General features: G+C 35.2%; 1 protein-coding gene across 10 annotated transcripts in view; it reads right to left on the reverse strand.

The window, feature by feature from the left end:
• METTL25 (methyltransferase like 25) overlaps nucleotides 1–16,910 on the reverse strand; it is a gene marked incomplete at its 5' end in the record, with an annotated part of 171,468 nt that overhangs the window by 107,548 nt on the left and 47,010 nt on the right. For all 10 annotated transcript variants that reach the window (XM_082418980.1, XM_082418979.1, XM_082418982.1 and 7 more), the window contains one exon: nucleotides 189–283. In XM_082418980.1, the coding sequence (XP_082275106.1) occupies nucleotides 189–283 (95 nt within the window). The remainder of the gene's footprint in view (nucleotides 1–188; nucleotides 284–16,910) is intronic.

The raw sequence follows: 16,910 nt of genomic DNA on the forward strand, positions 1-16,910 counted from the left end.
GTTACCACACTGCATGCAGAGTGAGTAATGTTGGAAGGGTAAGCCATTTTTTTCCTCATAATTTGCAATGCACAAAAACATTAATAATGACACTGCAAAATCTGGCATTTAATGAAGCCAAAAATCAATAAATAAAATTCTGCAACATCTGGATAAAGCTCTAAGTCCAGGAAAAAATAGAGTCATACCAAACATGCTGACATTCTGGCATTCCGGCCACAGCACCATCTCTCTTCCTTTAAATAGCGGCACATTGGAAATCCCCACTTTTCTTGGGTACATTCTGCAGATGGAAGAAAAATATGGATTATTTAAATAAGATTCTTCCTCTTTTAGTTAAAGTAAATAATCTATTGAGAAAGCAAATCAGTCATTTGAAAGTCAAACAGTAGTTAAACATGTAAGTGGTAATGTTTAACAGTTCATTCCAGTATGTTAATTAAAAGCATACTAATGTTATGAAAATGATATTTTCTCAACAACAGCTGTTTTGTATTTAAGCTCCAGGTCTGATACCAACCAATTTGCCAAAATTATTTCTCAAATATTTAGCAAAAGCAATTTAAAATGGAAATACTTTGCATGTTCAGTGTAACTACAGAAGATAAGTAATGAGATACTACTGGGCATTTACTGCTGACCTGACTTTCTAATAAAACGGTTTATTAAATGTGACATTTGGCAATTTATTATAGAACAATATTAATTAATTCCTAACAATGCTGAAGCACCAATTTTTTTTCCAGCCACGATGTTCACTTTCCAGAAAATGAACAGCTGTATAGGCTCTTATTTTTTCACTACATTGACAGGCTGTAAGATTTTCAACTGTGATTCAGTTTGTCTCAACTGCATTTATGGTTCGAGTAACAACAAAAAAATCAACATTTTCTGCTTAATCACAGGTATCTGCTGCCCAACTCACTAACAGAGTTACACGTGCAACTTGAGGATGTGTAAGCCCCTTATGTACAACTATTAACTGCACAGGGTTTCTCAAAAGGAAAAAAAAAATTTCTATTTTAAATTAAAGTCTAGAAAAGCTTAAGCCTATCAAAACTGTGGCAATTAAAAGAAAACTGAGATGAATATAAATTTTCTATTAGGTTAAGTAAAAGAGAACTAGAAAACAAGAAAAAGCTTTAAAAGAAAATACTGTTGAGGTAGATTCCACTAAATAAACTTCTGTGTTATGAAAGGTCAAATGATTTTTTTATTAAAATAGAGAAAATTTAAATTTCATGCAGATCATAAGCCTGTGATAGTGATTTCTTTCAGGTATTAAAGTAAGATTTACAATAGACGTTATTGATACTCAGATGGAAGATACTGACCCTGCCCCAGGAATACAAATAATAATAATGTTAGTATTTATACAGCACTTAATATTGTTAGGCACTATTGTAAGTGCTTTAAATGTAATAACAAGCTTTTTTTTTTTTTAACATCTTCATTGGAGTATAATTGCTTTACAATGGTGTGTCAGTTTCTGCTTTATAACAAAGTGAATCAGTTATACATATACATATGTCCCTATATCTCTTCCCTCTTGCATCTCCCTCCCTCCCACCCTCCCTATCCCACCCCTCTAGGTGATCACAAAGCACCAAGCTGATCTCCCTGTGCTATGCGGCTGCTTCCCACTAGCTATCTATTTTACACTTGGTAGTGTGTAATAACTAGCTTTAAGTGCATTAACTAGTCCCCACAGCAATTCTGTGAAATAGGTATACTATTATTCTCATGTTTCAGATAGAGAAAGTGAGCACGGGGAGGTTAAGAAAACTGCCTAAGTTGCAAATCTAGCACATGGCAGAGCTGGAATTTAAACCCAGGCAGTCTGACACCAGGGGCCATGCTCTTAACCACCAGGCTATATAAACAATTTCACTTTACAAGTGCCCAGGAATCGTGGAGCCCTTGAAGCCTACCCAGTAACTAGGGACCCTGGACTACTTCCTCTGTCAATTTCCAAGATGCCTTGAAACAGCGGTTTGAGTTTTACTGAAGGCTTTATGATTTAACTGAAACATGATTATTGCTAGATCAAAGGGTTACTCTAAGTACTTCAATTTTTTTCTTGCAACTGAAGAAAGAAATATCTAAACTTTACTGTAAAGGGTAAGGGGCTAGAGAAATGGGGTTGTGGTCTTTTATTGAGAGTGTTAGGAAAAGTGCTAACCAATAAAACAGCTAGTTCTTTCCCTTTCCCCATCTGTTCTCTCCTCCTTCCTTGTAGTAACAGCACTCAATTTTTACCTGGCTATTCAGCTGCTCAGGTTAAAGACTGCAATTCCCAGACTCCCATGCAGTCACTAGGATAGCTAGAGGGCAAGTTTTGGCTAACTGGATGTGGGCAGAAATGATGTGTGCAAATGCTCAAAGAGGAGTGGGGGGGGGGCATGATCTTTCCCCCACACTTTCCACCCCACTTCATCCCTCCCCTGTCTGGAATGTGTTCATGTTGGCAAGCAGACGGTGGAGCAACAAAATAGAAGGATTCTGGGTTCTTGGAAGGCTTTTTGGTGCAGAGCTCCCTTACTAACTCTGTCTACCTCTGGACTGAAACAGAAATATCCATCTGACCCATTCTGCACCTAAATCTTTATCTTAATTTAATGCTTCCCAAACTTTTTTTGTAGCTAAGCCCTCTGGGAATATGGCAAATTTTGTACATCACAGTGGAATAAACAGATAACTGTGTTGAGGCAAAACCCATGGGATGAAGGAAGCAGTATCCCGGGAACTCCCGTATAGCATCCACTGCACACTAGTTGAATCGTTCCGTCCTAATTAATACAGAAGTCTTCTCTGAGGATGTGATATTTGAGCAGAGACTTAAACGAGGAAGCAAGCCATGCAAATATTAGGGGAAGACAATGAAAAACAAACAAACAAAGTGCTTCCAACAGGATACAGTTAATCTCCAAAAACATAATACCAGAATATTTTACCATTTAAAATGATTAGCCAGCAATTTCTCAACTTCTAATATCCCAACCAAATACCTACAAAATAAACTTCTAATAGGGGAAAAGAAGAGATGAAAGTAAACTTACTACAGAACACGAAAAGAATCCCACTTAAGAAACAGCAATGGATTTGTAATGAAAAGTATAATTAGTGCACCATCATTGCTCTGCAATTCACCTTATGTTGCCAGGAAAAAAGCAGGTCTACTTGCCTGAAAACAGGTAGAAATTTCCTCTGCCAATAATAATCTACAAAAACTGACTGAGAAAAATTACAACTTAACATTACATTGAAATGGGAAGAGTATTTCTGGAAAATATATTACAATGGAAGGGGTATATTATTTCCAGAAAAAAAAAAAATCTAAGAAATCCATGCCAAAGTTACTCACAAATTGTTGACCTATAGAAACTGTAAGAGATAATAAAATTTATTCTGCCTCTAAGCCATTCAGTTTTGTGGTGATTTCTGAAACAGCAGTCGATGATACATACAGTCTTGAAGTAGCAATACAGAGGTTAATTACCTCATACAAGGGAACTGAGACAGAAAAATGCACTGCTCCATGAGGATGGGAAGTATGCTTCCTCAGGAAAGAGCTAAGTTTTGATTAGACAGTAAACGCATTTTCAGAGAACAGGCTGCAGATAAAGACACTTTTAGTAATGAATGACCAAATTCCAGAAAATTTTGGAATTGAGGAGAGGTAGAAGACTAGTCAGAACAAAGGACATATAGAGATACATTTGATGAGAATCCCAGAAATCAGGACTGAATCGTGAGGCCAGGGTTTCTGGTGAGGGCTGACATGAATGGGGATCAAAGGCACGATGGGATTGGTCTTTCCCATCCCTAGAGAGATAGTGGTGAAGCTGTGAGTGTTGTGGTAGGGGCGGAGGAGGGAATCTTTCAGGCGAATACAGAGTTCTGGGCTTGACAGTTGATAAAGGGAAGATGCAAACAGGGATACACAGGCCTCCTGGCATTCCTCTTGATTTCAGATGATATAGCGTGGAAGCCAGCAGGGGAGCAGTCACACACTGAGCACACAGGGCTGTCACTGGAGAAATGGAGGCTGAAAGATGGCAAGCATGTTCCCTAACTTGTGTTGATGAAGGTGACGAGGTGGGGAGAAGGGTTACTGTCTTCCTTAGGGCTCATAAAACTTCTCTCTGCCACCACAATGAAGGCCTACAGAAGGGTACCCTTAACCTGTGTGTAAGAAAGTTCCCCCTTCAACCCTACATAACAGCGTGAAGGACAGCTGAAGGGCAGTCTTACTCCATGCACATGGCTCCCCAAATCTCTATCCAAAACACCCATGAACTTTAAGGGCCTAGGGCAGTTTATAGCAATTGCCAGCCTTGGCTCAGGGCTATGTGAAACCACATTAGAGACTCACTTCTCTGGACACCCAGTGATTGTGTCATCACCTTGAAGTTTTCTGAGTCTGCATCACAGTTTCCTCTTTGACTGAGGTCACGGTAGCCTCACAGCTCTGTTCAATTTGTAAGGGAACAAGTGCAAAAAACTGATACACAGACACCCTCAAAGTCCAACAAAGCCTTTCATATACTGATTCAATATAATCTTTATAATCTATTTCACCAGCTTCATTCAGACTGCAGTGAAGAACGAGGCTCCCTTCTACATCCCGAATCAAAGTCACTGTGTTCATCATTTCTATTGTTAAGTCTCGGTCTCCTATTTAACTGTGTCCATATACTTATATTCAAATCTAGTCAAACTGGGCATTAAACTTCCTTATCAGTGAATCAAGTTGCTTTCCTTTAGGAGCACTTTCATGCTATCTTTAAATGATAATTTTAGAGTAGATGAAGCCTCCTGTTTTTTTCTTCTATTTCATTTCTTAGTCTTTTTTTTTTTTTACATGAGATACAATTTGTTTTTATTGGTTATCTATTTTATACATATTAGTGTATATATGTCAATCCCAATCTCCCAATTCATCCCACCACCCATCCGCCCGGCATTCCCCCCTTGATATCCATTCGTTTATTCTCTACATCTGTCTCTATTTCTGCCTTGAAAATGGGTTCATCTGTATCATTTTTCTAGATTCCACATATATGCGTTAATATACAATATTTGTTTTTCTCTTTCTGACTTACTTCACTCTGTATGACAGTGTCTAGATCCATCCACGTCTCTACAAATGATCCAATTTCATTCCTTTTTATGGCTGAGTAATGTTCCATTGCATATATGTACCACATCTTCTTTATCCATTTGTCTGTCGATGGGCATTTAAATTGCTTCCATAACCTGGCTACTGTAAATACTGCTTCAATGAAATTGGGGTGCATGTGTCTTTTTGAATTATGGTTTTCTCTGCATATATGCCCAGTTTCTTAGTCTTTGCTGGCTTTAGAAATGCATTACTGTTGTAAATGTAGATATTCTACTAGTTCTTCCTTCTTGTGTTAATAATATTATCCACTTAATTAAACAAGTTTGAATTTTAGAACAATCTTTTATTCTTCTCTCCTTTAATCTCCAAGTTCTTATATACGTATCTTCTTAATTATATCTCCTTTTCGTTTTCAATCTTCATTAGTTCTTGAATGGGTAAATGTAATACCTACTAAAAAATTCTTTTTCCCTTTCTTTTTGTCTTCTTGTCCTTCCTCTATATTAAGAGTAACAGTATCTTTCTGAAAAGATCTACATAGGCCACTCAAACAGCTCTTGTTTCCATCATCACCAGCATCTGAGACCAAACCCAACGGGTATTTTTCTTACTCTAGAGTTTCAAGAGCTTCTGATACTCCCTCCTTAAAACATTCTCTTCATCTGGCTTCCATGGTATCATTCTCTCTTATTTGTGGCCTAATGCTCTTCATAGCCCCTTGATAGCTCATTATTTTCTGTCTATTAAATGTTCTTAAGGCTTAATCCTCTCACTCCCCAAGCCCCTTTTATACTTCTTTGAATAAAGGCTCATAAACTCACATGCCTTCATCTGGTAAACAAAAGTATGAAGCGGCTAGGTAGAATGTAATGGGTACTAAAAATTTTGTATGGTAACCAAGTATCACATTTGCCTGGTCTTACTGCTTTTTAAAGTAAAATTTGGGCATAGTAAGTCTATCAAATTGCCTAAAATTAGTCTGAACTCTTGCCCTATCTATACTCTTTCCCTAGACAATCTTGTCCATATCTCAATATGTACTGATGATCCCTGTAATACTTTCCGAGGGCTGCCATAACAAATGGCCACACACTGGGTAGCTGTATTCTCTCATGGTTCTGGAGGCTAGAGGTCTGAAATCAAGGTATCAGTTGGATCATGCTCACTCCGAATGCTCTAGGAAAGAATCTCTGCTTGCCTCTTCCTAGCTTCTGGTGGTTGCTGGCAATCCTTGGCTTGTAGGTGCCTCACTCCAGTTTCTGGGCAATTACATCTACTCCTTTACATTTAATTCCCACATTATTTCAGTCTGAACTTCTTTCTGGATTTTGACATAAGAATTTTAAACTATTTGCTGAACATTTCTAAAATGAAAAATATGCAAAAGTAAACTCATTTCCTAAGCCCACGAATCTGATCTTCCCCCATAATGATATATCATTATGTAGTCAACCAACCTAAAACCTTGCCATCATCTTTAGCCTTCACCGCCACCCTCACCCCGACCCTACCACATTTCCCTACCATTGGTTACCATGTTAGTTGGTTTTATCTCTGAAAAGGCCTGGTAAATTGTTGTCTCCTCCTACTGTTCTTATCTAAAGTATCCTTGCTTTGGACTCTTATAACTACTCCCCAACCAGTCTCCCTGTCTCTGATCTAGTTCCATGCCAGTCTATCTTCTATTATGTGAAAAATTACTACTTTTCAGAAATGTAAATGAATGTATGCAACTCCTTTGCATTAAACACTCAAAAATATTTTTATGGAACAAAGTATACTTTGCTTTCCACTGAATAATATTCTGAGACCTCAGTGTAGCATTCATGGCTCTCATAATCTGGCCCTAATTTGTTTGTTCATCTTTCTAAATGAAGACCAAATGTCACCTTTTTTCGAAAGCTTTCCTTTATCCCTTAGTTATGAAAAATTACTCTCTCTTCTAGTCTTAATAGCATTTGGTTTATACATCCATCACTCATTACTTCTTTCATTCATCTTTTCAATAATTCATATCTGTAGTTGATTAAGATCTACAGGTCATGAATATATCACTCTCAGACATGCATGAAAGTTCTATGTAATTGCTTGTGAATTCCTCACTACATCATGAGCTCCCTAAGAGGAAAGAGAGTATCTCACTTATCGTACATCCTCTACTGTCTACTACAGAACTTTGTTGAACTGAATCAACAGAATTACATAGATGAATCAAGATTATCTACATGTCCTCACTCTACTTTGAAAATACACGCTTTTAAAATTTCTTTAGACCTAAATGAAATCTGACATATAATTTTATCTAGGAAAAATAAACAGGTATTATGCTGTTAGAGACAAATTTTTGTCACCTAAATTAATAATCTCAACTTACATTATACCTTTGTATATAGAGGGTTTTAGACTATCTTATTTAAAACCACAATGACTATTATTGAAAGATAGGAAAAAAAAGATAGGGAAAAATATATAAAGTGATTTTTGAGAGATTTTGCTTTACTCTTCACATATCTTACCCTCCTCTCCCTATTTAGTTTTTCTCCTGTCTATAACCTGACATTATGTATCTATTTATTTGTTTTTGTATTCCCTGATGCCTTCTATAAGAGTATAAACTTAATGAGGGCAGGGACTTTGTTTTGATCAATCTTGTATCCCTGGTCCCTAGAATAGTGACTAGCATGTGTCAGGCACCCAATAAATATTTCTTATATGAAGAAAAAAAACCCCAACAAAATCCTTAGGAATAAACCAAACTAAAACTGGGCAAGATTAACACAAATATCTGAAACAAAAACCAAATAAATGAAAAGATAATTTATGTTACAAAGAAAAAAAAATATCAAAGACATAATTTATTCCCATAATGATCTTTAAGTTCAATACATGTCAATACAAATCCCAACAGGCTTTTTGTTTTTTTTAATGGACTTTACAATCTGATTCTAAAACTCATTTGACACACAAATTATCAAAATCAGCTTTTACTTTAAATCTGGTCAGCAATGTTTATTATGATCTAAACATTATAAAGAAAATGAGATAATTCAAAAATCACTCTTTTTAAGCATAAAACATTTTGCAACTTTTCTATGAATTTGCACTGTAAACCACACATACTTTAATCCCAAATGAAAGACTCAAGTAAACTTTTCTACCTAAGCCTTATTAAATTGTTGATGTGATCAACATTTCAATTTTCCTCTTGCCAAGATCTCTGGATAAATAAAATATTTCATCATCAAATTTTAAAATGCTTCCTAATTGTTAATATTAAATAAGCTTTTTTAATATTAATTATCTCCTTTTCTAAAAGATGGTCTACCCTTTTCGCATCTACACTAGAAATATTAGAAAGAGCTCTAGCAAAATATGAAACAAAAGCCTTATTGTTCGACTTTCCTATCTGGCATTGTTCACCATATGTGCACTGAATATCCTGGCTTCCACTGCTGAGCCCAGACAATAAATGAGCTGCAGTCAGCGAGCCCTTCGTGACTGAAATCTCTTCTTTAGGGAAATTCACTCAGTAACCCTATATCTGGTCTCTAAAAAATATAAAATTGCATCTGTATGTCTTACACAGACCAATGAAGTAAAATGGTCACTCTTTTTAAAGTAAATAAATAAGTAAAACTCATATAAAAGAGAAAAATGCATGAGGTTAGCTAAGAAAATTCTGAAATATAAGAACTTTGGGGGACTTGCTCTACTGGATTTCAAAGGTTCAAATAAACTACAGTAATTTTAACAGTATAGTATTATCACAGGAACCAACAGATTAAGGGAAAAGAAGAGAACCTAAAAATGCACTATCTGAGAAAGGTGCCATTTCCTATCAATGTGTGAAAGCATGGATTATTCAATAAATAGCATTCAGAAAAATATAAAATTAGAACCATTTTGCAAATCATAAACAAAAATAATCCAGATAGATTACAGAACTAGAGAAAACAAAAATTATAGTTAGAGGAGAAAATGAGAAAACAAATACCATCAATATAGCAGAAGCAAAACAGAACATGGTACATCCATTCCAAGGAATACTTTGTCCTGTATTAAACAAATTTAGTAAATCTATATATGTTAACAATGGAGAGAGCTCCAAGATACATTGCTAAGTAAGAGATCAACACTGTACTGTTCTTCCTTATTAGGTCACCTTGCTGGTCCTCCTTATCTTCCCAAACTCCTTTGGAATATTCCTAGGTTCAGTCTCTGTACTTCTTTTCAAAATTTCTGTTCCCTAAGTGATCTCACTCAGACTTACTATCTATACGTTAATAACTCAGGGATTTATCTTTAACCCAGATTTGTCCTCAGAAACTCAGAATTATCTATCCACTGATAATATAGCCTCCACACTTGAATTTTTAAAAGGAAGGTCAAACTCAAACTGTCCAAAACTAAACAACTTCCACCTCAATTCTATTCTTTCAGCAGTCGTATCCAGTTCACTAAATGACAACTCCATTTTCCCATTGTTTCAGGCCAAAAATCTTTGAATTACACTTGGCTTTCTTCTTTCCTTCACACCCCCATTGAATCTGTCAATAATTTCTGCTAGCAATACTTTAAAAATAATATCGAGAATTTAACCATTTCTTCTACTGCTCCTCTCTGATCTAAACCACTATCATCTCTCATCTAGATCAGCTTCCTAACTGATCTCACTGCTTCTGATCTTGACACTTTGTTTCATCCATACTGGTGTCTGCAGTGTTCCTTGAAAAAGGCAAGCAAGCTCCTCCCTTTGGGCTTTTTACTTGCTGTTCCCTCTGCCTGGAACACTATTTCTCCAGAATAACTGCATTGGTCCCTCTCTCATCCTTCAAATGTCTGCTCAAATGTTATGTTAACAACAAGGTCTTCCCTGGCTGCTTCATATAAAACAGTGTCCCTTCCCAAAAAAAGCCTCAACAAATTTAAGAGGACAGAAATTATTTCAAGCATCTTTTCTGACCACAACAACAGGAAACTAGAAATCAACCACACAAAGAGAAACGAGAAGAAAATGATTACATGGAGACTAAACAACATGCTACTAAAAACCAATGGGTCAACAATGAAATCAAAGAGGAAATTTAAAAATACCTTGAGACAAATGACAATGAAAACACAAACATACGAAACATATGGGATGCAGCAAAAGCAGTCCTAAGAGGGAAGTTCTCAGCAACACAGGCCTTCCTCATAAAGCAAGAAAAATCTCAAATAAACAACCTAACCTACCACCTAAAAGAATTAGAAAAACAAACAAAACCTAAAGTCAGCATAAAGAAGGAAATAATAAAGATCAGAGAGGAAATAAATAAAATAGAGATTCAAAAAAATTAGAAAAAAATCAATAAAACCAAGAGCTGGGTTTTTGAAAGGATAAACAAAATCGACAAACCTCTGACCACTCACCAAGGAGAAAAGAGAGAGGACCAAATAAACAAAAAAAGAAATGAAAGAGGAGAAATAAAAACCAATACCACAGAAATACAAAAAAAAAAACCCCACAAGAGAATACTATGAACAATTATATGCCAATAAATTGGACAACCTAGAAGTAGTGGACAAGTTTCTAGAAATATACGGCCCATGAAAACTGAATCAAGAAGAAACAGATAATTTGAACAATTATCACTAGACTTGAAATAGAATCTGTAATAAAGAAAAAACTTTGCAAACAAAAGTCCAGGACCAGATGGTTTCATTGAGGAATTCTACAAAACATACAAAGAAGAACTTATACCAATTCTTTCCAAACTCTTCCAAAAGACTGCAGAGGAGGGAACACTCTCAAAGTCATTCTATGAAGGCACCATTATCCTAATACCAAAACCAGACAAAGATACTACCAAAAAAGAAAATTACAGGCCAGTATCTTTGATGAACACAGATGCGAAAATCCTCAATTAGCAAACTGAATGCAACAACACATAAAAAGGATTATATACCATGATCAAGTTGGATTCATCCTAGGGTCACAAGAATGGTTCAACATACACAGATCAATCAATGTGATACACCACATCAACAAAAGAAAAGAAAAAAAACACATGATCATTTCAATAGATGCAGAAAAAGCATTTGATAAAATTCAGCATCCATTCACAATAAAACTCTCACCAAAGTGGGTATAGAGAAAACATATCTCAATATAATAAAAGCTATTATGACAAACGCACACCAACATAATACTCAACAGGGAAAAGCTGAAAGTCTTCCTGCTAAAATCTGGAACAAGACAAGGATGCCCACTCTTACCATTTCTATTCAACATAGTATTGGAAGTCCTAGCCATAGCAATCAGACAAGAAAAGAAATAAAAGGTATCCAAACTGGCAGGAAAGAGGTAAAATTGTCATTATATGCAGATGATATAATAGTCTATATAGAAAACCCTAAAGACTCCACATAAAAACTATTAGAACAGATAAACGAATTCAGCAAGGTATCAGGTTACAAGATTAACGTACAGAAATCTGTTGAATTTCCTTACTCTAACAATGAAATATCAGAAAGAGAAAGTAAAAAAAAAAATCCCTTTTAAAATTGTGTCAAAAAAAAAAGGTAGGAATAAACCTGACCAAGGAGGTGAAAGACTTACATGCTGAGAACTGTAAAACACTGATAAAGGTAACTGAAGATGATTCAAAGAAATAAAAAGATATCCCATGTTCTTGGACTGGAAGAATTAATATTGTTAAAATGGCCACACTACCCAAAGTAATCTACAGATTTAATGTGATCCTTACCAAATTATCCATGACATTTTTCACAGAACTAGAACAAATAATCCTAAAATTTATATGGAACCACAAAAGACTCAGAATTGCCAAAGCAATCCTGAGGAAAAAGAACAAAGCTGAAGGTATAACCCTCCCAGACTTCAGACAATACCACAAAGCTACAGTAATCAAAACAGTGTGTAATTGGCACAAAAACAGACATAGGATCAATGGAACAGAATAGAGAGCCCAGAAATAAACCCACACAGCTACAGTCAATTAATCTTCAACAAAGGAGGCAAGAATGTAAATGGAGAAAAGACAGTCTCTTCATTAAGTGGTGTTGGGAAAGCTGGACAGCCACATGTAAATCAATGAAGTTAGAACACTCCCTCACACCATACACAAAAATAAACTCAAAATGGCTTAAAGACTTAAATATAAGACATGACATCATAAAACTCCAAGAAGAGAACATAGGCAAAACATTCTCTGACATAAATTGTACCAATGTTTTCTCAGGTCAGTCTCCCAAGGCAAAAGAAATAAAAGCAAGAATAAACAAATGGGACCTAATCAAACTTATAAACTTTTGCACAGCAAAGGAAACCATAAACAAAATGAAAAGACAACCTACGGAATGGGAGAAAATATTTGCAAACAATGCAACCGACAACAGATTAATTTCCAAAATATATAAACAGCTCACGCAACTCAATATCAAAAAAACAAACAACCCAATCAAGAAATGGGCAGAAGACCTAAATAGACATTTCTTCAAAGAAGACATACAGATGGCCAATAGGCACATGAAAAAATGCCCAACATCTCATTATTAGAGAAATGCAAATCAAAATTACAATGAGGTATCACCTCACACCAGTAAGAATGGCCATCATCAAAAATTCTACAAATAATAAATGGTGGGAGGGTATGGAGAAAAGGGAACCCTCCTATACTGCTGGGGACAATGTAAATTGGTGCAGCCACTATGGAAAACAGTATGGAGGTTCCTTAAAAAGCTAAAAAGAGAGTTGCCATATGATCCAGCAATCCCACCCTTGGGCATGTATTTTGAGAAAACTCTAATTCAAAAAGATACACGCACCCCAATGTTCACAGCAGCACCATTTACAATAGCCAAGACATAAAAGCAACCTAAGTATCCACTGACAGATGAATGGATAAAGAGGATGTGGTACATATATAGAATGGAATATTACTGAGTCATAAAAAAGAATGAAAAAATGCCATTTGCAGCAAAATGGATGGACCTAGAGATTATCATACTAAGTGAAGTAAATCAGAGAAAGACAAGTATAATATGATATCACTTATATGTGGAATCTAAAAAAAAAATGATACAAATGAACTTATTTACAAAACAGAAACAGACTCACAGCATAGAAAACAAATGTATGGTTACCACAGGGGAAAGGCGGGGGGGGGGGGGGTACATTAGGATACATTAGGATATATATATAGAGAGAGAGGGAGATAGATATCGATCTATCTATCTATCTATCTATCTATCTATCTATCTATCTATCTACTTATTACTCTGCTGTCTCTACCCACTAGGATCGAATGATAAGACATGACAGCAGGAACATTTTTCCTTCCATTTTTCTAGCTCCTAGAAAAGTACCTGGCACATTGTAGACGTGCAATAAATATTTGTTAGAAGAATAGGTAAATGAATTAGTGAATCATTACATTTATCTTAAATCCTAAATATTTATACATATATGTATTTGTATATATGTACATGCACAGAAAGAAATATGAGAAGGTGGTGTCACTGTGGGTAGTGATGCCAAAAAAGGGCTTTAACTTTTTATTGTACATGTTTGTATACTGTCAGAATTTTTTTATTAATGATAATATATCTATGTATTACTTACGTTAAAAGGTAAATAAATGCTTAATATTTTTAGTTTATTCACGGTACAAAGTACTTTATTAAAATTTATTTTTGTGTGTGTGACATGCATCTGTGTCATTTTTATAATGCTTTATAACAATAAAAATAAAATTTAGGTTGATAGGCACCTTATAGTTTCTCACAAAAAAAAATTTTTTTTTAAGTCCAAATACACATCATTTACCAACCCTTTTGTTTTGAAGTTCAGTCTCTGTTCCTTGTTATCCTTTTCAAGGATCGACTAAGACTCCCTAGGCTTCCTTACAAATACTCTTCAAGGGTATCTGAAGACTTGCCAGGTAGAGACTGACACACTCTCAAGTAAAGATAACATTTGAATTTTAGTTGTAGAAGTCTGGAAACTTATTTTCCACCTTAGAATGTTATAGCTTAAAATAAGCATCAAAGGCTATAGCACAATTCTATGAAAATTTCTTGATATTCATTTTAGCCTTTAAATAAGGTTAACTGTATATGGTATTCAAAATATTATCTAAGGATAACAGGCACATTGAAATTATACCGAACTGCCCAGATTTCTGAAGCATTCATATCTTACCATATATTCTTGAATATATTAAAACTAAAAGGATAAATATAATTCAACTATGTAAATCAGACCTATACTCTTGTGAAATAAAATTTGTATTTTATGGCAAGACAAGAAAAATTTAAACATAAAAAAGTCTTCTCTGTCCTTTTGCCTCCTCTCTCCCTGCACTGTGCATTGTGTATCTGCATCATGCATCGACCAAACCTCCCCTATTGGCAGGAATACCTGCTCAACCATAAAGAGCAACATTCTCCTAGCATCAACAAGACAACTCCTTAAAAGATAACTTACCTTCTTGATCTTGTAAGGGGCCAAGATGACGCTTAGATCTGGATTGTGTAAACTGTCAATAATATGCCATTTATTTAACATCTTTATTGGAGTACAATTGCTTTACAATGGCGTGTTAGTTTCTGCTTTATAACAAAGTGAATCAGCTATACATATACATATATCCCCATATCTCCTCCCTCTTGCGTCTCCCTCCCTCCCACCCTCCCTATCCCACCCCTCTAGGTGGTCACAAAGCACCGAGCTGATCTCCCTGTGCCAGGCGGCTGCTTCCCACGAGCTATCTATTTTACATTTGGTAGTATATATAAATCCATGCCACTCTCTCACTTCGTCCCAGCTTACCCTTCTCCCTCCCCGTGTCCTCAAGTCCTAATATGCCATTTAATGTACATCTCAAAAAACTAACTGTGCTTTGACTTTTAATGGGTAGAGCAGTTCGCAGAGCTTTCTGAGATGCTGTTCCCGGGTTATAACCTTCAATTTGGCTTGAATAAAATTTTCCATTTCTTTCTTAGATTGACTAATTTTCATCAACACTCTGCAGTTAAAGAATAAATTCAAACTAGTACAACCAGAAGAGGAATAACTAGATAATTTAAAAGTAGATAAATTCTAAAAATTGATCCATTCTCTTAAAATGCTTAGAATAAATATGGGTATAAAAATTTGGTAACTTAAAAATATAAAAGTTATGTGTTGCTCTCAATAAAGATTCAAGTTGTAAAAGAGGTACAGAGAAAGATCCTAGAATTCAAGACATTTAAAGAAAATCACAGCAGAACAATCATATGTTCACATTAATTAATTAATCAATTCCATAATATGAACTGAGGCCCTACTATGTCCTCTCCTTCTGCCTTTACCGGAAAGTATCTTCAATTTAAGTCACTGAGATATATATTCCATGCATGGTCTCTTGTTTCACAGAATACTCTAAAGAGGATAGCTGGTTAGTCAGTGGTAAAAGAATAATTTATTATTTCTCATTTGTTTCTCTCTAGACAACACCAGGTTTAGCCCTTTTTACATCATCCTTTTTTCTGCTTCTCATCTCCACTTGTAGCTCCATTACATAATCAGTGTATTAATATTTCACTTATCCTTTGGTTAAAAGCACAGCTAGAAATGTAATCTCAAAGGAATATGCAAATTACAGTATATACACAAAAGAAAAACACCTAGTTTAAAATGTATATATTGCTTTAATAGAGTCATATCTACATTCAAATATTGTTTCTTAATGAATCAGTCTAGATAGTACTGCCTTGGTATTTTTATGCATGACTATAAGAATGGCAAAGTTCAGGTACTGACAGAAAACACTGCACTGGTCTGGCAAACACTGTGATAGCAGCTTCTCACTGTGCATGACAAGTTTCCTCTGCTGCTCTTGATACACTCTTTATATTCAAGACTCCAGTCTTGATAAAAGAGTTTACATTGAGACACATATGGACCATCTGAAACATTAAGTCAATGAGACAATCTTTACACTAATATTATGAATCACATTGTAACTTCATTCCTATGAAAATTTTGCTCATTGTGCCAGACTGATGAAAGAAATTTAGACAACTTGCTTATAATTTATCATGTGAAAAAAGAAATGTGAGAATACAATATTTATAGCAAAATATTTTTCAACATCCTTTGCTATACAGTATACAAATCCAAATTTGTATATAAAATTAGTAGAATGTAAAGTAGTTTTTTTTAAAAGCCTGTTTTATATTAGTTTAACTGTAAACTTTCTGATAAGAATTTCTATCAGCTTTGATTTCATATTACCTTATATTTGAAGCATATACTATTTCTATTTATTACTTCTTTTAAGTGGATATATTAATTTTGTTTTAGATTTAATTACATTCACGAGCACAGGGAGAACTTGTTTTTTGTTGAATAAATACAATCTGCATGAGCTTCTAAAACCACTTTCTATTAGTCACAAAAAATAACGAAGCGCCAATTAAAGAAAGGGGAAAATGTATTAAAACTCCATGTCTAACTACTTGTAGGCAGCAAGAAGATGCCCTATGGCAAAAGTAAAATCAGTGCCAATACTCTAGAAAATGCACAACTGACTGAAGATCAGATACAGCTGTCTGTGTGAGGTGATTGTGCACAGACTGCCAAGTACATCTAGAAATCTCTGCATTCAACCCATGTTAACTGGCAAGAATTTTCATGAGACATAAGCCCAGCTGAACAGTGAGAAGTAATGTTATGTTGTAACTAAAGCTTATAAACAGCTGAATCTACAAGGTTGACAGTAGAGTCTACTTATCTGCTCTA

The sequence above is a fragment of the Balaenoptera physalus genome (assembly GCF_965194825.1).
Source record: "Balaenoptera physalus genome assembly, chromosome: 13".
Taxonomy (NCBI): Eukaryota; Metazoa; Chordata; class Mammalia; order Artiodactyla; family Balaenopteridae; genus Balaenoptera; species Balaenoptera physalus.